Here is a 26,361-nt window from a genome sequence, read left to right on the forward strand (position 1 = left end):
TATAAGGCCTTTAACACCATGCTGCGGGCTCCGTCTGCTAGGTCCGACAATGGTTGGGCCAAAGCACACAGAAGTCCGCCAACATTGAAACAGTGTTCATTTATTGTACTTACAATTTGAATTCCAGATAAACTAGAAATATAAACGATAAACTTATTTCCCAAATTTAAAATATTTAACAGCATATCCAAAATTAAAAGCAAAATAAAACCATATTTGAACAAAATTTTTCAAGTACCTTTTTCAAACAATTTGGAACAGAGGTAATTTCACAAATGACTTCCGCAGAGAACCATTTCATATTTTAATATTTTTTACGAAGGTAAAGAAAATCCCGGTAATTGTCACTTCCTTGTCGTTCCGTTTTTAAATTAGCCAACGGTATTAATTAGGAGTATTTGAGGGATTTCGCAAGGGAATTCTTCAACAAGTGTTCTTTACGAACGATCAAGGGGACGTTACAATAAAGTACAGTCAAAGAAAGCTTCTCACTTAAGATCGAATATCGTAAAGAATACTGTCACAATAAGAGCTATAATTCAGCACGTAAACATATTATTATGATATATTTTCGACCTTATCGAATTGTTATAGGCAAAAGATATTTTACCGAAATGGATAGGAACTTAACGAACGAAATAAACGTCCTCTACTGTGTCTTGAATATTGAAGAAAAAAAAACCCGCTGATTGTATTTTGTCTTTAATGCTTTCACTATATTAAAGACTAGATATCACGCGAGACTTTGTTCGCATGGAATTTAAAAAAAAAAACTTTTAAAAACTTATGTGTTCTTCTAGACTATATTCTAGATTTTTCATCCAAATTTCATCAAGATTCGTTGAGCCATTCCGGAGATTCATTCAAACAAACATCCATCCATTCATCCATCTAAACATTCGCATTTAAAATATTAGTAAGATGTCAATAGTATAAGATGAGCCTATTCAATACAGTTGGATGTTTGTTTGAAGGTAACTCCGGTACAGCTCAACAGATCTTGATGAAAATTGACCCAGATGTAGAACATAGTGTGGAAGAACACATAAGCTTATTATTATGTTTCTTAAATGCTGCGCGGACGGAGTCACGTGCAACTGTTACTTTGTTATATGTTTCTTTTTCTACGTTCATATAATAATTCTCATTTCTTTTGTTCCATGAGCAGCAAAAGCAGATAGAAATGGTAAGTTTTTTTTTTTAATTATAAAATTACATATTAAAATTATTTGAGTAATCTATTACAATATTAAAATATCTAATTAGATATAATAACTAAAGCGAAAGATTTATTAAATTATAAACTTATTGTAAAGGTGAGTATACAATTGACCTCTAAAATTACTCAAACTTATTTAGACTTCATTTAATTTAATATAAAACGTAATTAAAATTGTAACGTAGTTCAAACTTTCAAAAACAACTCGTAATTAATTTAGTTTATTAGAGGACTTAAATAAATTGGGAACAATAGACAACGTACACGTAAAGTAAACGCCTTTGAAGTTATTTTCTATGCATATATAATTTGTGACCATTTACAATGCTAATACTCCGTTTTAACTTTTTATAATTACAGTCAAAATCTGTTATAACGACATCGAAGGGACTACTCATATTGAGTCGTAAAAACCGATAGTTGTAACAACCGGTGACAGGTATTAATAGGAAAGATATGTATATAACATTCAGCCAGGACCTTTGATTTTGGTCAATTTAACCGGTATGTTGTTCTAAACGATGTCGCCATAAACGGTTTTGACTGTATTTTACTTTTTTTTAATAAATGTGGCCACATTTATTAAAAAAAAAACATTTACGATTTTAACTAAATATACTTAAAATGTTACATGATCAAACTTTTAAATAAAAAAAAATTGTTTCTTTTTTAAATTTTGTAATGTAATATTCTTATTTTGTTGTTAAATCTCTTTTAGAAATAAAGTATTAAATTTTTTGTCCTTATACATTAGATTAGACCATAGTTAGTAGTAGGGGCTCAGTTCGCCGCAACTCCACGACAAGCGCGTATTTTGCGTGTTGGTTAGACCATACACTTTATACCAAGTATTTAATTTTGCTAGTACGCTCTCAATAAAATGATGTAATCCCTTCCATAAACTGTATATATACTTAACTCAAGACAAAGACAAGCTGACAGTTTGCGATTGTTACCGCCAGAGGGTGGACTGAATTAAAATGTTATAATTATACAACTCAACGCCAAAGTATGTCAAGAAAAACTCCAATTCATTGCACAGTGAATACTTTTATTCCATTTTCAACATTTCTAACGGTCAATTCTACTAGACGACTGTCTTTCCACTAGACGACTTATCACATCGACGGATATCCAACGACTGGCCGAGCTCCTGACTCAATAATCAAAACGCTGTTTCAACCCCACCACTCTCAATCCATTCGCCGGAAGTTGTCACAAAAGAGTGGCGGGGTCGAGCAGTGCTGCCATCTAAGAAAACTAAAACTACCTTTTATAAAATTATTACATTCGGCCATCCTACGAAATGTGTAGCCTCCTGGCACACTAAAACATCAGGAACTCTGCCAATTAATTACTTACTAACTTAAGTTACTTATTATAATTTTGAAGCAAATATAATAAAATCTTAATTTAATTTAACAATATAACTATAATACAATATTATAAAACGATATAAAAGTATCTATTTTCCTCATAAAAGTATTCAACCTACGTAATAATTATTAGAGACTCAAGTAGAAGCTCTTATGAAAGATTTAAAATCGCAAGTCGATCAATCTAACCAAGAGCTTGATAAAAGTCTAGACTTCAACTCCAAGCAACTTCCTTTCGTCGGAGAAGTCATTCCAGTTTACATGTTATAAAGATTAAAAGAGATTAACAAAAATTAAAAGAGTACATTTTCTCGCCAGAGAATTAGCAAAGGCAGAAAAATACGCTCACAGCTGGGTTAAAAATGGTAAAATACTTTTACGAAAAATAGAAGGGGCATTGTCATTAAAAACGAAGATCAACTACATTCATTACGGACACAAAATAAAATATTCTACGTAGTACAATATTTAAACACATTTGAATAACATATACCGTCCATAATGTTATCTTGCTTGTTCATTTTATAAATGTAATATGCAGACACACTTTACTAAAACATAAAAATCAACACTCCCAAAATAATACAATTAACTGCTAACAATCAACTTACTCTTATCACCATACTACCACCGCATCATAGAAGTGTACAATTCCAGGCATACTTATAAAATTCACCTTAGTTCCCCAATTTGTTTATCATACAAGTATGCTAACCTTGAAATTAATGTTCCATATTACGGTTGCTTAATTTGTAAATACTGGTACTGTGTAAACATCAACACACTGTACGGCCTATTACTACTACCATTCGAGAACATTATATATTACTCATGTACACTAAATTTATGAAAAGTTACAATAAAAGTTGCAATATACGTGTCATATTACTAATCTACAATATCTTATATACAATGATATAAATATCAATTTCACACTATCAACTAACATTATTAAAACTCACGACAATAAAAATACAACATCATTCCTCCAATAGTGTCAACTTCATGAAAACTGTTATTGTTACTTAATAACGAAGCACGAATTTTGTTTACAAAATCAAAACATACGTTTTATCAATTTAAACATCTATTAATATGTCGTATTATGTATACACATACTAAGGCACTCTGACGTTTTACAAAACAAACAGCCCTAAACGTAGTACTTATATCCATTCATTTTTTTTTGGTAGGAGTACTAATGTACCCTTAATTTTATCCGACATACAAATAATGTACCACACAATCTCAATAATTAATGATAACATCGACAACATTGTACCATCTAAGGCACAAACCTGCACATCTGAAGAATTCAACTCGTTAATAAAATCATCAACACATAAACTAAAGATTCTAACACAGAATATAAAGAGTATATTGTGCAATTTTAACGGTTTCCTATTACTTCTTTCCAGAATAGCAATAAGTCCTGGCACCATTATTTTATTAGAATGCTGGCTTAACAATTCTTTATGTATCCCTTAAATAAAGGGGTACAATACTAGTAGTCTAGAATTTAAAAAAAAAACAAAACGATGGCATAATGATATACACTAAAAACTATTTACACTGTGATTCCTATGAACATAAACTTTCAGATGCTACCTGTATTATAACAAATAAAAAAAATGGTATTATCCTAAAGTCCATTAACAGATCGCAATCATTTCATAATGTAATACCATTCCTTAAATCATTAGAAGAACTATTAATCTCATGTAAGAATTATAAAAAAAAAACATCGTAATAACAGGTGATATGAACATAATGTTCAAAATGCTCTCACCGACCACGATACCATATTCCTTCCTAGTCATGGATACTAACCAAACAAAACCCTTTTTCACTATCACTGTTACCAAGACTAATTACAAAGAAGTTTCTGAAACAATAAAAGCATCAGACCTCTCAAAAATATTTATTACTACTGATTGTAACTTGGCCACAAACTATCTTTTAGATAATATATCTAAACCAATTACCAGACTCTAAAAAAAACTCTGGATCTTGACAGGACTATTAAGGTGCATGAAAAATAGAGACCGAATGCATATGAAATTACGAAATCAACCTGTTAATGTTATTTTTATTAAGACATATAAACGTTATAGAAATCACTGTAAAACCCTTCTTAGAAAAGCAAAAGCCAATTATGAAATAGAACGTCTGAGGGAAGCTAGTAAAGCGAAAAATATGAAAATAACGTGGCGAATCATAAACGAAATTACACATTTTAAAACAATTCCCAAGGTATCACAAGATCTTCTAGAAAATAACCAACTATATAAAAAAAAAAGCAATCAACGATGTGAATAGTTATTTTGTTAATATAGGTAAAGCTCTCGCAGAAAATATTGCTCCCGACACTGATATAAAGTAACTCTACAGCCAACTAATACAACACTAAATTCCGTGATCCTAACAGATGCCGATATACCTGAAATTCTGAACACCATTAACGCGTTAAAAATCGATAGCTCCATGGGCTTGGACAATATTCCCTCCGCTGTACTACGCCAAAATAGTTACTTACTTGCACCAGTCATAACACACATTGTTAATCTTTCCCTACAGTCAAGAGTCTTTCCTAAATCTCTTAAACGCGGCAAAAAATACCTATGCACAAAAGTGATGATAAAATGATTGTTGGTAACTACAGGCCCAATTCCATATTAACATATTTATCGAAGGTTTTTGAAAAGATAATTAACAATAGATTGGTCAGTTATCTAGAACACAACAACATGTTCTCTAAAAATTCATTTGGCTTCCGAAGAAATAGATCGACTTCAAATGCTGTACTAACATTAACAGAATATGTCGCCAAAAACTATCAGAAAGAAGAGCATTGCTCTATTTCTAAATCTTGCAAAGGCCTTTGACACTGTGCCAATACCGCTACTTTTAAACAAGTTAGAAGGTCTTAAAAACAAGGAATCAAAAATGTTCAACTTAACCTTTTCAAAGACTACCTCTCGGATAGGACACAGAGCATAAAGATAGGACCTCATATAAGTGACCCCTTAACTGTTAGCTGTGGTGTTCCGCAGGACAGTATACTAGGGCCTACCCTCTTTCTAGTTTATATAAACGAGCTTTGCAACCTCCCAGTCGATCGCGGTATCATTATGACTTATGCTGATGATACAGTTTTAGTTGTCCAAGGAGACACCTGGCCTGAGATTTTTGCATCAGCCCAGGGAGCGTTTAACAACATCTCAATGTGGCTCAGAAATAATAGATTAACATTAAATATAGAAAAAACAAAGCATGTAACATTTTCCATTAAGAACCCGCAGAATTTCGAGTCCCTCTTTCTACTTGCACACACCTCATCTACCTGCCAAAACAGGTTCCCGAATATCATGTGTAAATGCCAGACCATACAAAAAGTTACCTCAATTAGATATCTTCGCGTAATCAATTAACTCAGCGAATCAGAAAATTAACTGCAGTTTTCAAAACATCAGAGTTTGTGCATATAAAAGACATCATTAAAATGTTATATTACTCCCTATGTCAGTCTGTGCTAAGTTATTATATTTCGTCTTGGGGAGGTTCAAATAAAATAAATCTTTTTCCACTCGAGAGAGCCCAACGCGGTATACTAAAATGCTGCACAAACCGCCCATACAGATATCCAACAGCTAACCTGTACAGGGAATGTAAAGTTCTTACAGTAAGGCAACTATATATACCGGCTCTTATCCTTCATCATCACTCATCAATTACATACAATCACGAGCTAATCTTCATTCAACGCTCCGCACATAATATATGTGAAGTGCCAAGAGTTCATACTACGTTTTCCGGAAAATTTTCATACTTCTTAAGCCCATGTCTACATAACAAAATACACAAAGAAAACAAAATACTCAATCTTACCTCTTTCAAATTCAAAAGATATTATTTCATATTATACTCATTGATTTAATTGTATAGAACCTTTTCATCCTTGATACAAACATAGAACTTTACTTTTATAAACGTACACACACACGCAATCATACATCAATACACATTCATCCCAACAAGCGTCCTTACATACACACATTTACTTTTATTCTCACTTGACGACGTCGAAGTAGATGACGTCGAAGGAGCTCTTTTCCTCTTTACTTTCCTCCGTTTTGCGTACTTACGCTTCCTTGGTGGAGTTGTAGGTAGCGTACCTCCAACTTAGTCATCGTCTGTCGTCATATCTAAATGTATTAAATCCCTGGAATCATGTCTCAATCTCTCTTATTTACATCAAAGTTCAGTCTCAGTCAAATTTAAAGTCATTCGTTTCCTACGGTCCAGCGAGCATCATTGCTCACTCAATCATTAAGTTCAGTCGTTTCTTACAGTCCAGCGAGCATCATTGCTCACTCAATCATTAAGTTCAGTCGTTTCTTACAGTCCAGCGAGCATCATTGCTCACTCAATCATTAAGTTCAGTCGTTTCTTATAGTCCAGCGAGCATTATTGCTCACTCAATCATTAAGTTCAGTCGTTTCTTATAGTCCAGCGAGCATCATTGTTCACTCAGTCATTAAGTTCAGTCGATTCTTACAGTCCAGCGAGCATCATTGCCCGCTCAATCAATATCCAGCGTACATCATTGTTCGCTCAATCATTATCCAGCGAACATTCATTGTTCGCTCAATCATTATCCAGCGTACATCATTGTTCGCTCAATCATTATCCCAAAAACATGATATTTCTCCACTGTTTAATCGTTCGAAGCGAGTAATTTCAATAGACATAAATACAAAAAAAAATAAAAAGTAAGTAAATGATTCACACACAAATAAAGTTTCATACATAATAAAATAGAAACCTCTATTATTTATTTCCCTGTTGGGGGGTCTCGCTTGTATAACTATGAAATCATTACCCATATTCAATTTCCAAATATCCCGTAAAACGTTTAAAATTCTAAAGAATTCAAAATAGGTAGCATAAATATAAATAAAGAAAATTGAAAATACGAGTTAAAATCACATTCGATACTTATAAATCAATAAGTCATTAAATAAATATTTTTAATAATGACGTAAATAATGATCTCAATAAAAAGTCTTTGTAACACTAGCTTTTACCCGCGACTCCGTCCGCGCGGAATAAAAAATAGAAAACGGGGTAAAAACCATCCTATGTCCGTTTCCTGGTTCTAAGCTACCTGCCCACCAATTCTCAGTCAAATCGATTCAGCCGTTCCTGAGTTATAAATAGTGTAACCAACACGACTTTCTTTTATATATATATAGATATAGAAGATATGCATAATTTGTATTTTTGGAAAATAGCCGTGATCAAATGCAGTATGACAGTGTCATATTTGTGCAGTATCGAAAGTAAAATAAAGAAAAAAAAAAAATAAAAATAAAAAAAAATTAACAAGCGTTATAGCTACTTTGTACTTTAAAGTAATTTTTTTATTTTATTTAAATTAGTATTTAAAATTCTGAGGGCGTTCATACCTGGATTTTTATATCCCACTTCTGAAATGTCAAGAAAAACTCCAATTCATTGCACAGTGAATACTTTTATTCCATTTTCAACATTTCTAACGGTCAATTCTACTAGACGACTGTCTTTCCACTAGACGACTTATCACATCGACGGATATCCAACGACTGGCCGAGCTCCTGACTCAATAATCAAAACGCTGTTTCAACCCCACCACTCTCAATCCATTCGCCGGAAGTTGTCACAAAAGAGTGGCGGGGTCGAGCAGTGCTGCCATCTAAGAAAACTAAAACTACCTTTTATAAAATTATTACAAGTATTGTTAAAATTATTGTAACTTTTAACTGTTTAATGGTTTCCAATTTTATATAAATTGTTATTCAAATCGATTGTTCTAAGTTAGCTTTGATTTGTAATAAAGGGAACATAATCTAGTTATGTTGCTGAAAATTATTTATTTGTTGCAAATGTATTCTTGTGATATTTAATGTGATACAAAATAAAACTAGTTTGTTATTTATGTGAAGACGTGATAACAACATATAACAGACTAATTCAAAGACAATTTTCGTAGCACAAAAGCTAAAAATACTTAATATTTGACTTGGCACGTCGAGAATTGAACTAATCTTCTGCCAAACGTGACAACTCAAGTGCCTACTGTATCTATGTAACATGCTAATTCTTGTACAATCTCCATTCACAGAGTGATTCAACATTCGTGACTAAATCCAACTTGACATTTGAGGCGACTCGTTTCGAGAACGGCCGCAAGTTCCGCTGCGAAGCAATCAATGACGTCATGGTTGAAACCAAAGAACATCCCATACATGCCACCAGAGAACTGGAAGTTTGGTGTAAGTATACGTTAAATAGTAAAAATGTATGACAATAACTTTATCATTCTTTGAAAAAGAGGAAGGTTCACAAAGGTTGAAGTGAGGTTTCCCACTCTAAATGGGGACACTAGGTTTTATTCCTCCAGATGGATTGTTTCATTTCAGTCACTCCTTTCTTCATCGTGGCATGTTTCATGCTGTTCATCCATGTCTTTCTGTGACTACCAATGTACTCCTATCCACATTCAATCTTACTTCTTTCTAATATTATAAATACGAAAGTTAGAATGGATGGACGTTTGTTAGAAGGTACTTTCAGAACGGCTGCATATATCTCGATGAAATTCAGTATAGATGTAGAACATAGACCGGAAGAACAAATAGGCTACCTATGATCCTGGAAATGTGTCCGGTTACTATGGGATACGTTTGATTTATATATTTACTCGATACGTGTGTAATGTTCAACACATCTTATGGAAATTTGGCACAGACACTTTTTAAAACAAATTGTAAAATTGTTTTTACAGATCCACCGCTCGTACACTTAGAACCAAAGAACATAACAGTGGTTGAAGGTGCGAAAATTCTGCTCAAATGTGAATACGAAAGTAACCCATCGTCTCTCAATGAAGTTATCTGGTAAGATTTTTAACCGACCCCTCTCATTTGATTAATATCAAAAGTAACTGCAAACAGTGTAATTATATTACCGTGTTGTAGCAAAGGTGGTATATTTTAAATCAAACCCCGAAATATTTTCCCTTGTTCATACCCCAGAAGAATTTTCATTAAACAGTTGTATTTCTGAAGAACACCGACTAACTATTGCGACGACTCTAGATTACTTACTTTTCGAGTTTGGTACTGTAACATTAAGTTTGGTAGTCTAATTGACAGTTATGTTTCCACCAAGGTACCGCAACGGTGAGAAACTGAACGTGAACAGTTCTCACTATGAGGGCGGCACGACGGAGCAACACGCTCTTATCATCGTGTCATCCCGTGGAGAGGACCTCGGTAACTACAGTTGTCTACTCGCCAACACGGTGGGACAGGGCACTACTAACGAGACCATACATGTTAATATACTGTGTACGTATTAATATGATTCTTTTTGCATTTAAAATTTTATTGCCAATCAAAGTGACGTCAATTTTACATCCATCGTTGTCAAAACTAACAGCTAAATTCTAAATGTACTTACAAAGACCAGATAAAAAGGATAGATTGGAATAACTAGAAACTAGTTATATATGTAGATAATGCTGTTGATATGATTTGCTAATTGACGAAGTTCATATTCGATCTCTAACCATTCTTACTAATCTGCGGTATTTTTTATTATCATTTATAATTAATTTGGTACAAATTTATCCGATCTTAATCACAATAGTAGTTTAAAATCAAGACCTATTCTTTAGGAGACCATCGAATAAATTTCGTTCAGTAATTTTCAGCCATCTAATTTTGATTTGAGCTATAAGTATGTTTCATTACATACTTAATTTTCGTATACTTTCTTCCAGATAAGCCTGAAGTGCGACTCAACATGAGCGCTCAAAGCCCAATCTTGGAAACTGAACACAGGAACGTTACCCTTACTTGTGAAGTGGTCTCCGGCAATCCTCCCGTGTTGGATGAGGTCATCTGGTATCTGGACGGGGAAATGCTGAAGCACTTACCTGAATGCAATGGAACTAATGGTAAGAAAACTTATACCAGAACAGGTTATAGTTGTTTTATTTAGTTTGTCTCAGACGAAGACGTCAAAAACAAATCACAATGGTGAACAAAGAAAGAAGACTCCACCTTCATATGGGCTACCAGCTAAGGAGTAAGAGAGTTCTTTTACTTCAACATTGTTGATGTAAATGACTGCATTTCACTTCATTTTTCAAGGCTATTTTGTTTTAAAATGAAATTATACTAAGAAAAATACTGAGCCTGATCTTTTTACTGATATCAGAGAAAAGACTGTAATTTTTTTGTGGTGATATTTGGTACAATAAAACATTTTACAGCTTTTAATATCAAACACTCCCAACATTTAAGCCTCCTACAAATTACATACATTCATGTGTGTATCTGTCTTCACAGATAGTCTGTGCAATGACGTAGACCCGTCAATGCTTCTGCTGCAAGACACCACAAAGAGTTTCCATGGCAACTATTCGTGTAAAGGCAAGAACTACGCTGGTTGGGGCAACGAGAGCGCCAAAACTGAACTGGTTGTTAACTGTGAGTAGATTTTTATAGTAAACGTATCAAATTAATATAAAAATTACAATGAAATAAGACATCAAAATACATACAGAAGTAGAATTCTATGACTTAATCTTGAGATTCTACTGTCAAGACACAGCACGAACGTTTTCTTTTATCACTCTTTAAGGAGGTTTTTGAAGGAGGATGAATATGATGTTTTTATTGAAGTGTTTCGTCAATGGAAACCCATGTCAAGATATTAGGTTAAGCATTTTCTTCTTCTTCTTTTGGTGCCATCTCCTAACGAAGGTTTGCATCATGGCAACTTGAACTCTGGACACGGCAGCTCGAAATATACAACGCGTACTTTTGTTGTACCATTGGCGCAGATTTTTCAGTCAAGATGTTCTTCTCCTTCCTGGACTTCTTTTTCCTTGTATCTTTCCCTGAATAATGATTTTAGTAGTTCGTACATTTTATACTCCTTTTATTCACTAAAATTCAACTAACCGTAGGTTTCTTATACCATAATCTCCGTTTAAAACATGTTATCTCTGTTTTTTCAAAGATAATTAGAGAGATGACAAAATGTTTTATACAGAGATTTTGGTCTCAGAAACCTACTATAAATAATGTTTTCCAAACTTAAAACTAGTTGGAGCTACATATAGCTTCCAACATTATATTGATTTTAACGTATTTCACAGATCCCCCAGGTCCGGCAAAGTTGACCTACTCTCCGTGGCGCGTCATAAAGGGTCAGTCTTTAGTTGTCAGCTGCAGTGTTGAAGAGAAAGGGAGACCTGAATCAAACAGGTAAACACTATTTTAGACTATTAGCAATTTAACTGTAAAAAATCTATCATTAGAGTTAAGTTTTATTAGTAAGTTTCATTATAAAGAAACATAGATGGCGCTGTTGTTAATTTTAAAAAAAATCCTATTTAAACGGACCAATGGGTGGGTATTGTTTTGTTATTTGTCAGATTCCGATGGCACCGCGGAGGTCGGCTGATGAGTGACATCGTGTCCGCTGACTGGACCATAGACCCTGTCACACTGGATCACCGCACCAACTTCTCTTGTCGGGGAAACAATTCTGCCGGTGAAGGAGAACCGGCTTTTGCAAATATTGATGTATTAGGTAATACCATTTTCTCTCTCTCTATCTTACTCTATCTATCTATCTTTTTTATAAAGTTAAATCTTATTACACATTTTAGTATTTTCATAGTTTTGAATTAAATAATATTTTTAAACCTAAATTTCAGCACCACCAAGCTTCAAATACGCGATGAATCACTACAGCGGAGCTCTCTATAGATCTCAGGTTAGTTTATTTATTGAAGATTGAAAATGTGCCATTTCATAATCTGACTATGAAACATTTTTGCGTTTAACCTAATTGTCATTAATATGTCCAGTTTACAATTTGCAAACAGTTTATAATCCTAGTCCGATTGTAAATTATCTATATTCACAATTTATCGGTAACATAAACAGAGAGAATTGTTTTTATAAATAAAGATGACTGCATGACAACACTGGAGGAAATTACTCATCGTTAAGCGTCTAGGTGTCTCAATAAAACGTTATAACGAACTATTATAAATAGCGTAGACAACGTTATCAATAACCAATAGATTATTGACTCCATAAACATTATTATCTATCATTTCTATATTTAATTAAATATTAAATATATCGATAGAAATACATGTGTGTTTGTTTGTAAATGTTGACTATATTTTAATCTGTAAGCAAACGATCATGTAATTGATTTTAACTGACACATTAATTAATTAAAAAATTTCATAAATAAGTTTGAAAAGCTTTAATTTTATTTTCAAAACCAATAATTTTCCGTAACGTAATAAAACACAGTAATTATTTCAAATTTGAGTACAACGCCATCTTGTTAAAAATAAATGAAACTTTATGTAACTAGAACTTTTTAAACCTTCGAAAAAATTTGAACAGAATTAGGAAAGGATGGAAACGCAAAGAATATTCAAGTTGTGAATATGAGATATTTTTCATAGTAGGCTTTTTATTAGGTGAATTACACTACAACTTACAAATATATAAATCATCATCAACCTGCCCTTATCCCTATGGAGGGTTGGCACAGTATGTACTACTCCTCCATACATCTCTATCAGCCGTCATATCTGAATTTACCCCCTTCTTACGCATATCCTCTTTCACACAATCCATACATACTTTCTTTGGTCTTCCTCTATCTTTATAGCCATCCACATTCAATCTCATTACTTTTTTGTTTATATGATAACTTACAAATATATAAATAAAAATAAAAAAAATTTTATTACACACGTAAAGTCAAGCGTATTATTAGTTTTAGAACTGAGAAAGGGCCTGAGTCTGCGAACCTTTTGTGCATATAATAGTCTTAAAGATATGTCGTTGTATTGTTCTTTGAATTAATAATTTCTCTACAATGTATGTATGAATATTTTCAATATTATTTTAAGAATTCAATAAAATACGCTAAAAGTTGAATTGTGAAAAAGGTTGCCATGCTGTAAAAAATTATTGTTACATAGATAACTAATTGCCATTTCTTTTTTCCTAATATTTATATACATAAATATAAGTCTTAAAGTAAGTAGAGTTCTTTTATTTATTATCCAAAATATATAAAATTATGTTGTTATAAATATTTTCATATAGATTAAAAAATGTTCCTTTAAACTATAACTAATATTATTATAAATATTTATTTAATCTGTGGAATATTTTATAAAATGGATTAAAAGAACCACATCTAATAAGAGAAAAAAATTTAAATATCGAATGTTGCATTCCTTTTCTATTATATAATCTTTCAAAGTGCCAAAACAAAGAAGTTTCTTTAAAAATTCCAATGTAACTGGCAGCTCAGATAGTTTTTTTTTTAATAAGTTAACTGACGTTTGACAACCATCCCTGTTAATACGATGTATGCTAGACAAAGCACTTTAACTTTTCCCATTTATTTAAGTAGATGATTATAGCGTTGTCAAGCAGTCTCTTTGCAGGGTGTTCATGTATTGATACTAAATTTAGTTTTCTCCAGATAGGGTGTTCATTTATTGATTCCAACTTTTGTTTCAGAACATCTCTCTGTCGTGTACAGTGGAGTGTGCTCCTCTCTGTAGTGTGCAATGGCTGAAGGACGGTCAAGTTATAGACCCTGACAAAACTGATAGATACTATGTGGTGGAAAGGAAGATAGAACCTCAAGTCAATCGGAATGACTTCGAAGCTACTGAATCTACTTTGGTAAGCGAATTGTTAATTTAAAACTAATTAAACATTTATAATTCGGATAAGTCAGTAAAAACGTATCCGTTTTGTGACGATCCCTGTTTATGACCTTTAAAGTGGGCCTACGTTTGTATAACATTTCAAATTTCTTGTCTATTCTTCTATCTCTTCTGCCATTGTATAATATATACATATCTGTCGGTATTATCGCAACGAAAACGGAGGCCTAACTTTAGTCATCTTTGTCTTCCCACCCTTTTCTTTAGAGGAAAGAATGGTAAGGGGACGGTGATTTGACGGAAGAGGTGAATCATAGGAAGGGGAAATAAATGCGTCTCCTCCTTCGTCAATTAATGTAGGCAACAAATCTACATTTGCGGATGTTTATGGGCACTGGTTACCTCGCAATTTCGGTGAATTCCGGTGACCGCTTGCTCGTTTGCCATCTCTATAAAATAAACACATGATATATTCGCGCGTTTTTACTAGACGGGAAATAGATCGGAGGGGAAGAAAGTAGCACTAGTTCTGGACATTAATAATGAATAATTGGTGTGGTGTAGCACTGGAACATGTCAGCGTGGGCGGGCGGCGTGCTGTCACGAGCTGCCGACGTGGCGCGCTACACTTGCCGCTCCTCGCGCAACGCCGCCGGCCCTCCTGTTAACAGTACCACCAAATTTGCTGTCGAGTGTACGTATACAACATAGTATTACACGAATCTCTCCTATATTTTACACACTATTGAAATACATTGCACAACCCATTCTATATTTAATACAATTTTGTGATACATTTTCAAATAAATTCCACTTTTACACACTATTAAAATTCGTTACACAAACTTATCCTACATTTACACACTCTGTCAATACATATTGACAAAACTGAAAATTTGATTTCAGAATTTGGAGTTTTTTAAACTCAGATCTATGTTCTAAACTGGATGTATATAACAATCCTATTTGCTTATAGATGAACCAGAAAACATAACTGTGACGCCGCAAGTGGTATCCGTCATAGAGAACAAGATACCGGGAAAAGTTGTCTGTTCAGCCAAGTAAGTATATAATGTTGTTAACAAAACAATAAGCTTTTTTGCTACAAACGTAGCTTACATAGAGCGTGGAATGGTGTGTTTAAATCTTCACGAATTACTTTCGAGTTCGACATTGAATTTAAAATGTGACCATAGAAGAGTCTGTATTCTTCGTACAGGGGTTTCCCGATGCCGAGTTACTCATGGCGACGAGAACTATCGAGTAAGAACCAGGGCAAGGAGCACAGCAACCGATCGCTCATCCTATCGTCTTCTAACACGCTGCTACTGGGCTCGGTGTCGAGGAGGGATGGCGGCAATTACATCTGTGAGGCGTACAACAAACACGGCTCAGTTAACACGTCGGTGTATTTAGACGTTATGTGTGAGTATTGACATACTCTGATAGTAATTCTTGGCTGTCATACTTGTATATTGTCATCTCTCAGATACATCTTCATCATTAATTTCACCTGAATTCATATTCTATTTTAAATTGTTTAAAAAAAAAAAGAGTATGATTGGTCTACTTTTCAATTCATCGTGTAATTTAAATAATTCCAGTCGTGCCGGAGTGCGGCATCAAGCAGATTGAGAAGGACGGTGAACAACTGCTCGTCTGCACTGCTCACGCAAACCCGGCTGAGGTAATCTTGTTAAGGGTCACATAAAACCTACATGTATCATGATAACTAGGTCTTCTCATCTCAATACATAAATACACTCTGTATCCGACAAGAATATAACACTAGACATAGACTGCATGATTTTAAGACAAGAAAACGCATGTCATCTAACAATAACCTACATGCTGGCATTCAATGACGGCCCTATTTAACATATAAAAAAGCAAATCAAATAATGAACTATGATCAACAAATAACCCAATCCCAGGTATCATTCAAATGGAAACTGAAGAATGACAACGACAGCATAACGGATGAGCGCATCTGGCAGTCGGGGCTGCAGAGCTTCCTGCGGCTGAGCTCCAGCGTCGAGGTGTACCGCACCTACAAGTGCTACGCCAACAACTCCGTCGGAGTCTCCGAACCTTGCGAGAGAGGAGTTGAAGGTAAGACAAACTCAAATAAGCAAATAATAGTTCTTTCAAAGTGTAATATTTCAAAAGCGAAAGAGGTTTGCCAGCATCGTACTAAATGGAGGTCCGTAATCTCTACTCTTCTGGGCTACGTTTTCGCATTAAAAGAGTGGTATTTCAATGAGGTCAGGAATGCTGTCATAATAATTACAAAATAGGTACCGAAACTGTTTTAAAATTTTATCAATGTATATTTTTCTACGTTACAGCCAACCTGGAAAGTTACAGTAAGTTCATGGAACAAAAACCTTTACTCTTGATTGAATAACCTACAACCCTCGAAAGACTTACGAATTCCATAAACTGATTGGTAACATTTGACACCATTTATGATGGAAATGACAATGCGGACGGAATTAATATTATTTTTGTTAAACATCTAAGCTGCTCTGAACATAACAAGAGTCGATGCACATAACATAATTTTACATTGTTATGCGCAGCTAATCTACAGCCGTCAATAAGATTGAAATGGTCAATACTATCATGGTTACAGGTAACAAGGTATGGTGGAGGGATCAGTATAAACTCCTGCTGTTCGGTGGCATTGCTCTCGCGATCCTGGTAATCACTGTCATCCTCTGTATCATCATCATCTGCATCTGCAGAAGAATGAGGGCCAAATCCAAATGTAAGTTCATCATCAATTTACCCAAATAAGTTATTGTCAAACTGTTCGTTCGCTTCTATTCGGTTGTCACCTTTATTGTTTGTTTTTGTTGAAATATTTTCTATAACAATATCATTCACTTCGTTTGCATCTAGATCTATGTGAAACATGTTTTAGTTGTTACTAACTTTGCTTATTTTGTCTGTTCCTTTCCGGATGCCGCCTAACAAATTACGTCAAACTAATAAATACGGCTGTAGATAATAATCCCGTGGAATTAGAGGAACGTGAGAAGTAAGTATAGTTTTTTTTTATATTAGAATATAGTAGAGAATGTTTAGTAAAAGGCTTAGAAAACATACTTTTAGTTTTAATAATTCAACAGCGTAAATTACAATTTCATTTTTATACTATTTTATAGCACATCTTTTGTTTTCCTTTTCGTTAAGATCTATAATAGAATATGCTCTTTCAAAAATGAACTTAGCATTGCGAAAAAATTGTAGAACACTTTGATCCCCAAATTATTATTTTATTCATCAATTATATTTTCTTTAAAGTCTTATCTATATTTAATTTTATATTTACTTACCTGTTTTATTATGTTTTGTTTTATATATCTATATATGTAATATATTTGTCCGTCTGTTATGAACGTATTGCAGCAACGCCTTTGGTCCGAGCAGAGTCATGGCACACGCTCTCAATGCCACCTTCTCGGTCGCCCCTCGTTCTGCCAATGCGGCCTTGACACCAGGTTCAAACAGATTGTCGAATTGTTTGAGTTTTGTGCGCGTGTAATTTGCTATTTGCTTGGACCATCGGCTACAACCTACCACGACCTAGAACTAGACTAACAGTCATAAACAAATTTATAAATTAAAATTCAAACTTTTACAAAATAAATTCAGCCTTTTGAATATTAAATTAAGAGTCTGGCAAACTTCAAATTTTAAAAACTATGTTAAGACTATCTTATATTATTTTGACGAATAAATAAGAATTATATTTGAAAGTTTGGAGCTGAATTGTAAAAACCTAATGTATATACGAAGCTGAATTTCATTTGTAAATTTAAAGATAAAATTCCCCAAAATTCTATTCAAGCATGAATCGTTTTATTTTGTCCCATATTTGTTATTATAATATAATTGATATTCATCTGTACTACTCCTCATTAATGTTAGGTTTATTATAATTGTATATTCCTGTGTAGGTTCCTAACCGCTCTAACACCAGACGTTCTCAGACTGACTACGATTAATAGTTCAGGTACATTACTAACAAAATAAACGATTGTATGATTTTTCGTTTAGATGGAGAATGCTTTCTTATTTTTTTTACTGCTATGTTTGCTGGAGTTCATCTTGGTTGAACTATTTTCTGTGTGATTTTTCGTAGTAATTCGCATTAGCTCGCTCATATCAACACCGCATGTAAGAAGACTGTAAGGAAAGCATTCTTCTTGATAATTATTATTTTATATAATTTGTAATTATTCATATACTTCATTAAACATTATTTATATTTTTTTTGAACGTCTGTTTCTTTATTATATATATATATTTATATATAATACATATCTACCTTATATATATTTTATTACAAAACTTTTGTAATTAACTTATACGATTATGTTCTTTTTTACTGAGATATAATTTTAGTTTACGACTCATTGCATGACCCTAATAATTTTTTTTGTTTTCATGATAATGTTGATATAGTCCGGATGGTAGCTGTCTAAATGAAGTATCCATAGCCCAGTCGATCATATCACAAGCTTTGCCCGCTTTATCGCCGCGCATCAACCTATCATTTAGCCCGAAATCATCAGACAGAACCAGACTAGTCGATTCGCAAAGCTATCCTCACAATTTAGAAATGAACAGATTTAACGATAAACCAAATACTAGCAGCCTCCAAGCAAGTCTCTCACAATTAGAAGCAACTATCAATTCGAATAAAACAAAATCTGATGAAGAAAATAAAATTGAAACACCTAAAGCCGATATAAGAAATGATAATAAACCACAAACAGTGACAACACCAAACAAATGGCCACTAAAACCTGGTGTACTAGTCCATGTTAATTCTAATCACACACTTAGTCCAAAGAATCAAGCACGTCTTCAAAATATAAACAATATTAATACAAACATACCAGTAGATAAAGGAGAAAGTAATCTAGGACTATTAGAAAGAAATCAAGAAAGAACAGAAAGTAACAAGACACCACCTAAAGTAGAATATTCTAAAAAGAATGGAAAACCTAAAAGACATTCTAAAAACTTAATGTCAGGAATCATCAGAAATTTAAGAGGAATAAACGATAATGGCTTAGATGAAGACACTGGAAAATACAAGAAAATCAATAAATCAAATAAGAGAGCCGTTTCGTTAATGAATTTGGGTAAGACTGGATACGGTCTGCCTAAAAAAAGGATAAGATCATTCTTTCAAAGCGAAACCCCGAATGTGATAGTTACTGAAGGAGGTAGTTCTCATTTTATCAGTTACCCACATTTTTTTTCATTCCATCATAGACATAATGTTTGATAATACTTTGATACAACTGAATCATTGATTACGCCATTTTCTCTTACGAATTTTGTCTGGTTATTTCATTAATAACATATCAAATTATTATCATACATCTTGAATTTACTTTTCACTACTATTTTAGTTTTTCCAGTGCATGATTTGTCTTTGTTTGCAAACATTCTTTTTGTAGCACGTTTTTGTTTTCCTTTATTATTTGCATTTAACTGAGTGTTGCATGTTTTAGTTGTGTCATTTAAAAGGCCCGATAGAATTACTTCGACAAACAGAGTTGAGACACTAAACGATGTCAATTCAAGGAATACGAGAAAGAGAAAAAAGCCTGGAGATAGTAAGTATCATGCCAAAATGAAGAGAGCCTTAATTTTAAGGCTTATATTACGTTTTGGGCTTTAAATGCTTTAACGCTATTTTGTCGTTTACACTTAAGGTACGAATTAAAAGATGACAGTGACTTACTTATATGTGGAGATTGATTTGCTTATAAACAAACGTTCCTAATGTCATCATGACATGTACTAGAGATCTTCAAAACATAGACTAAGTATTACTATGCCAAAGATTATGTCAAAGTACATATAGCTTTAAATACTGGATACACTTTTAGAGTTTCTTTATCCCTTGGATAATTGACGAATATTAAGTTTTTTATTTTGTATTTCCCCAGGCCCACCTACGAATGGCGTAGATAATGCGGCGAACGGCGGCCTCGGAGCGGACAATCCCGGTCTCTACGAGAATCTACCGTTCCACGGCCTACAACAGCCTCCCAACAAGGTAATCACATTTCCACTATGTACAAACAAATTATTTTGTGTCCGAGTGTTGCTTTGAGTTAACAATCTTTAGAAATATTCGCAAATGTAATAATTTTTATTTTCTTAACTGTAACATGTCTTTTTTTTTGCATTTTAATTTTGTTTTTTTATTTTTATTTCATGTTTTATCGCATGCAAAATTAAGCCTGTACAAGCGATACAACCAAGAGTTGTTGAAACTAACACAAAACATGTCAAAGGGATCGAACATTTACAAAAACAGTTGACTACAAATCCATCGTTCACTCCAAGAGTCGTTTGCCCGCCGTTCATGCAAAATTATACCTTAACACCTCCGCAGAATGCTCAATATCAAGCTTCTTATGGGATACCAGTACTATCACCGATACAACAAATGTTTCCTCTACATCAAACTGTTCTATTAAACCCTTATTTACCTCAAATGCAACCTTCATACTTAAAACAATTCCCTACAATAGATGAAGAAGTAAGCGAACCTGAAACAAGAAAGTTCAGTTCATTAAATACCAGAAATAATAAAAAATTACCGCATTTTCAATCAATGAGAATAGTAAGAAAACGAAATATTGAAAGATTCTATCCCAATACTGTTTATGGAGAGAATTTCAATGAAATTAATAACAACAAAAACACAGACGAATCGGATAACGACAAAGATGTATCGACAAATGAGGACGCGATTTATGCTAATTATCCGTCATTGCTCAAAATTAAATCAAACATAAGCGGTGTAGAGCAATTTGAAAATTTAACAGATTCTATTCAAGTATGCGAAGAGACAAATTATCAGATGAATCGTTCGACTAATTCTCTAAACGCACCAATTCCAGCTCCACGAAAAAAACTTTCCCCATTCAATTCTCCTTTAAAATCTGATCATGTTTACGTTAACTTGTCAATGCCTCTCATCAATTCAAGACTAAGATCATTCGATGTGGTAGATGGTCCAGTCAGATCATCGAAATCAGTTGATGACGTATCTAAGATTGAAAAATTTCCAATTCGTAACACAAGAAGTAATTTAACTATAACTAGAATTGATAATACCAATAAAGAAACTGAAAGTGATATAGAATCTGAAAGTAAAGAAGATAATGGTACAAATGTAATTAAAGATACTCAAAAGCCAAATATCGTTGCTGCGACTCCTAAAAGAAGTACAGTAAATACTTCTATAACTTTACCGTCAACTTCTCTGGTTAAATCAGTAGTGAGTCAACTAAACGATCAAGCGGGTTTAAATAAAGTTGGATTACCAAAAAAGCAAGTCATAATACCAAACAAAACATTACAAATACCAAAACTAGCTGAAAAGCCGATACCAAAAAAAACTTTAGTTAAGCGTAGTAATTCTGTCCAAAGTGACTTAATAAATAGTGATATCGCCCAGGTATAACCGCTTCGTATGTTTTCATTTCTTTATTTTTTTTTATTAATTATCCATGTTCTAACAATGCTCGAATATAACGCTTTCTTCTTTTTTGCAGAATACTAACATACTTCAACAACAATACATGCAAAAGCGAAATCATTTTACTAACCTAAGCTCAAAAGGGAAAAACAAGAAAAACTTCCAAATACCTATACAAAAACATCATAGTTTCTGTTACTTTCAACCTATAAGAGTCGATAAACGAATTCCAGTAGACCAAGAACGATCGTATAACAACACAATAGGTCCTGTTATATACCAAACTGGAGATGTACAATATTACACTAAGACATTAAACAGAACGAGAGAGAAGAACAGTCAAAAATTAAATCGTTTAAAGAAATCAGAAAGCTTAAGAGAGAAATTATCTTGCGTCGGTATCTACGATAACTACGAGAAGCCAAATTACCCGGAACCCGAATACAATGAATCTGAAAGAAAATCCTACTTGCAATTGTTAAAAGGGAACTACATATCTAGTTCATCGAGAAATATAAACCCTGAACATATTTGTAGCTCCAATTTTAATACTATGGGTCCCAAAGATGAAAGATCTAAACATAAAAAATTAGTTTACGCTGATCTAGCACTAGGTAATCATAATTTAAAATTTAAAAATACAGTAAATTCTAATAAACATTTATACGATACGTACTCTATAGGGAATACTGATAAGGATAGCAACAGTAGTCTTAAGAACAATGTAGTCAGCAGTCAGAGGAAAAACAACCAAAGAAGCGACTACGCTACGCTAAAATTCAACGAGATCGACGTCTGAGAGGTAAGTTATCTATTCAATAACATAATAGAAGAAAAAATTGTTCAATCTTTTCATGAAACATTTGATAATGCAATAGAAATTTTCGAAGAACAAATTACACAAACTACAAGTATAGAGGTTGTCATATATCTTTTCTAAGCGGAACATTGTACGAGTCGTTGAGCAGAACACAATTATAGATATAGCAGGGCGTACAGAGATGCAGGGTAAGGGAACTGCGCAACGCACAGATGATCTTGAAAATCCACGATATTTGAAAAAAACGTATCCAAATCTATATTCTCAAGCATCTCAAGATAGTTTTACTTTACTTTTTACCAATAGTTAAGGACAATATAGGTAACTTCAATTAACTTTTGAGATAGAATCAATTGGTGTAAAATAAAATCTGTTGAGTAATGCTAATAGCTGGGTAGATGTAAATTCTATTGCATACAAAGCATGATCTTAGATCGATGACAAAATAATTTCGATGCTTTTCACAAAGCATGATATTCAACTACAAAAGCAAACTCCGGACTAACTGCACTCAGATAAGTTTATTGGAAACTTAACTGCCCCTTATTGTACATTTCAATCGTCACTACTTACAACTAATTATTATCTGAGCTGCAGTTAGTGCTTTAATTAAGCATGACCTTGCAATGTTGTGAAAGTTTTGTCTTTCTGTTTTCTAGGGCCGCTTTGCCAAGAGTGACACGTACATTTATTAAATCTAAGGTAAATTAATTCGTATCATAATTATTGGCTTAAAGCGAATAGTATACACATGCTTTGACATTTAACACTTTAATAAAAAAAATATATAACGCTTTCGTTTTTTTTACTTACTTCTCAACTGTAACACTGGCAACTATTTTTTTAAATCAAACTATTGGTTCAGAAATAACAAATAATTAACTTTATATGTATACTTAATAATTACTTACCGCAAGATACTTTACATATACAAACATTGAATAAAAATGTATATACCTAAATTACATAGAAACATCTAAAACATTACGTAAAACTATATTTAAATAGCATTTTTTCACTATATTTTATTATTTAATTGACATGATAGGAATTTAAACACAATACAACACTTTTAATGTATACAAATACAAAAATTCTTAAGGAAACCAACAAAGAAAAAAAACTAAAATATAATTGACAAACAGCAAATGTCAAAATCAAATCGTTCGCTGTCTAATTGTGATATCTCTTCTCCAGCCATTCAGACCTGAAGACCAATTCGTGTACGCAGACGTCGACCTCAAGGACTACGGGCCAATTAACTACAAGGCAGCCTCAATCTACGCTCAGATGAAGAAAGTTAAAGAACAACAGAAGATGCAAGAAATTTACGACAAACAAACTGACGATGATATGCTTTGATCAAACTACTTAACTACGACTGACTTTAAACTATGGAAGAACTTGTATACATTGGCATCTATGTCATTCTCCTTGTAAAATTAGAGACGGCAATAGGTTTTATTATAATTTTTAAATATACACTATTAACTCCAATTGTATACATCATTTATACAATTGGAGTTAGTTGTCAAAATAAATTCATCTCTATTAAAATAAATTTGAATAATCCTGATATTAAAAACTACTTTGAACTACAAAAAAAAAATAAAAAAAACAATAATTGATTTGGTATTCTACTAATTTATCAATATTATTTGACATATAGATAAGACAATAAAGTTAAAATAACATTTTTAGTGTGCCACTAAATAAGATATTTAAGTGTTTTGATCAAAGCACACTAACTTCTATCGTATTTCCTAAAGAGAACTTAATAATTTAACATATATAACCTTTACTCATATCTTGCACCCTGCCTGAATGTCTGTATCGACTCTAAACACTACAAAAAAACCCCAAATATAAATAATATTAATGTACAGAATAGTACTGTAACCACAATTGTAAATAAAACTTAGTTTTCTTATATAAAATGTTAATTCTAATTAGAATCACATCGTCTCAGATTAAGCAAAGGTATGGTTATAATGGCGTTATTTTGAAAAGATCAACTTAAGACTCATTAGAATAAAATATAATAAAAGTTGTTACGACTACAGTGAAATTTCTTATACAATAAAAGGATACTATAGAAAAGTAATCGACTTCCATTGTATACTGTAACCTTCTATTGTATACAAGCCTTTTATTGTATATAATGACTTTTACTTGATCTTTTTAAACTTCCATACAATTACTATGGACTAGATTTAATTGTCGTAATTTCCATATCTTTACAACGGAGCTAAACAAGGGATCTAAGTTGGAAATTTCTGTCAGATCACGGTCATGCCGTGAACAGGGTATTTGGCTTGACTATTATGTCAATGTGGCAAAAAATGTTACACAGTTTTGTGTTTCAAAAAGTAAACAACTGTCACAAACAAAATCGCAGTATTCGGGATTCTTTTGTGTGAATAACTTGAGTTTCTTTTTTAATGAAATAATACTTTTCCTTATCTTTTTTAACAGTTAATCTTTTGAAACATAACTCTGTAGACAGATATCAGAGGAAGCTTTTAAAAAAAGATACCGAACGTTGAGATCTTTGTCTGTCCGTCCAAGCGGGGAAATCAACAGATTGTTGAATTAGCAAATAACCGATCGAAAATGTATCTTTTTGCATAACAATAAAGACCAAATTCGATCGGTAAACCACAAACACAACCGTGTATATTGTTAGTAAAGTCGAAGACTATCCAAAGAGATAGATTTAGTAATGGCTAAGTTAAGTATGCGATATAAGTCGTGTTCAATTTACGCCAAATTGGCGCAAATGTTGTTTTAAGTTGGTGGAAAACGTTGCCCTGTTGGCCTTAAAGTGGCCAACTTGGTGCAAAGTTTTAGTTGTCAGCGTAAATATATATCTATGTTGGTGCAAATTTTTCTTTGTTGGCGTAAATTTGGACAAACTTAATTACTTTTTAGTCATATGCGGCCCGTAGGGTAAATTGGCATTTATTTATTTTACATTTTATTGGTTTTATTTTCTTACGATTGCAACGAAAAACGAATTTCTTTTTAGTAATATTATTTTGTAATTAACTTTTCAATTTAAAATCCACAATGTTTTCTATAACAACGCTTTTTGTAACCATTTTTTATTGTGATAATTTTTAACCTAATGTGGCACGACCATAACAGAAAATACTTCTCCATTGATTAAATATAGGCAACGTATCTGCATTTGCGAATATCTATGGGCAACGGTCGCCTTGTTATTTCGGCGAATTCAGGTGGTCGTTAACTCGTTTGCCATCTTTTGATATAAAAAAAAAACTTTTTATTATTGTTTTTTTTTATAAGTGTAGTGCCACATCAGTGTTTAATGTTACTAAATTTGTTTTGTGCGACTAAACAGACTTATAAATAAAATTAATGATGCACTTATGTATAAATAATGCGAGGAAAATATTAAAATATAATTTGATGATCTGAATGTTGATTGAATTTGCTTTTTTTTTAGATGTTTGTCATTTTATATTTTAATATTTAACAAAATGCACATTAGTAAGGTGCTCAAATCACTGTAAAAAATCATAAACTTTATTCGACCATTGGTTCAATTGTAAATTGTAATAATTAATGTTACTGCATTAAAATAGACTATAAAACTAAAATGCCTATTAATTTTACAATAGTACACACAGA

At 32.9% G+C, this 26,361-nt stretch overlaps 1 protein-coding gene across 4 annotated transcripts in view; it reads left to right on the forward strand.

The window, feature by feature from the left end:
• Window positions 1-24,034, forward strand: part of LOC106711761 (hemicentin-1) — a 342,091-nt gene extending 318,057 nt beyond the window's left edge. The window contains exons 8-33 of one of the 4 annotated variants that reach the window (XM_045684717.1): window positions 1,169-1,186; window positions 8,759-8,909; window positions 9,422-9,533; window positions 9,808-9,986; window positions 10,421-10,597; window positions 10,992-11,132; window positions 11,807-11,915; window positions 12,086-12,243; window positions 12,371-12,429; window positions 14,217-14,384; window positions 14,933-15,062; window positions 15,345-15,429; window positions 15,588-15,793; window positions 15,973-16,055; window positions 16,303-16,480; window positions 16,717-16,734; window positions 17,004-17,138; window positions 17,378-17,411; window positions 18,842-19,611; window positions 19,903-20,007; window positions 20,344-20,453; window positions 20,640-21,866; window positions 21,964-22,501; window positions 22,571-22,689; window positions 23,367-23,409; window positions 23,905-24,034. In XM_045684717.1, coding sequence (XP_045540673.1) covers window positions 1,169-1,186; window positions 8,759-8,909; window positions 9,422-9,533; window positions 9,808-9,986; window positions 10,421-10,597; window positions 10,992-11,132; window positions 11,807-11,915; window positions 12,086-12,243; window positions 12,371-12,429; window positions 14,217-14,384; window positions 14,933-15,062; window positions 15,345-15,429; window positions 15,588-15,793; window positions 15,973-16,055; window positions 16,303-16,480; window positions 16,717-16,734; window positions 17,004-17,138; window positions 17,378-17,411; window positions 18,842-19,611; window positions 19,903-20,007; window positions 20,344-20,453; window positions 20,640-21,866; window positions 21,964-22,501; window positions 22,571-22,686 — 5,007 coding nt within the window. In that variant the 3' untranslated portion in view covers window positions 22,687-22,689; window positions 23,367-23,409; window positions 23,905-24,034. Of the gene's footprint in view, window positions 1-1,168; window positions 1,187-8,758; window positions 8,910-9,421; window positions 9,534-9,807; window positions 9,987-10,420; window positions 10,598-10,991; window positions 11,133-11,806; window positions 11,916-12,085; window positions 12,244-12,370; window positions 12,430-14,216; window positions 14,385-14,932; window positions 15,063-15,344; window positions 15,430-15,587; window positions 15,794-15,972; window positions 16,056-16,302; window positions 16,481-16,716; window positions 16,735-17,003; window positions 17,139-17,377; window positions 17,412-17,782; window positions 17,875-18,841; window positions 19,612-19,902; window positions 20,008-20,343; window positions 20,454-20,639; window positions 21,867-21,963; window positions 22,690-23,366; window positions 23,410-23,904 lie in introns of those variants that run through there. The other 3 variants (XM_045684716.1, XM_045684718.1, XM_045684719.1) reach the window with 3 other exon arrangements.
• Window positions 24,035-26,361: the final 2,327 nt, after the last annotated feature.

The sequence above is a fragment of the Papilio machaon genome, chromosome 27 (genome assembly GCF_912999745.1).
Source record: "Papilio machaon chromosome 27, ilPapMach1.1, whole genome shotgun sequence".
Taxonomy (NCBI): Eukaryota; Metazoa; Arthropoda; class Insecta; order Lepidoptera; family Papilionidae; genus Papilio; species Papilio machaon.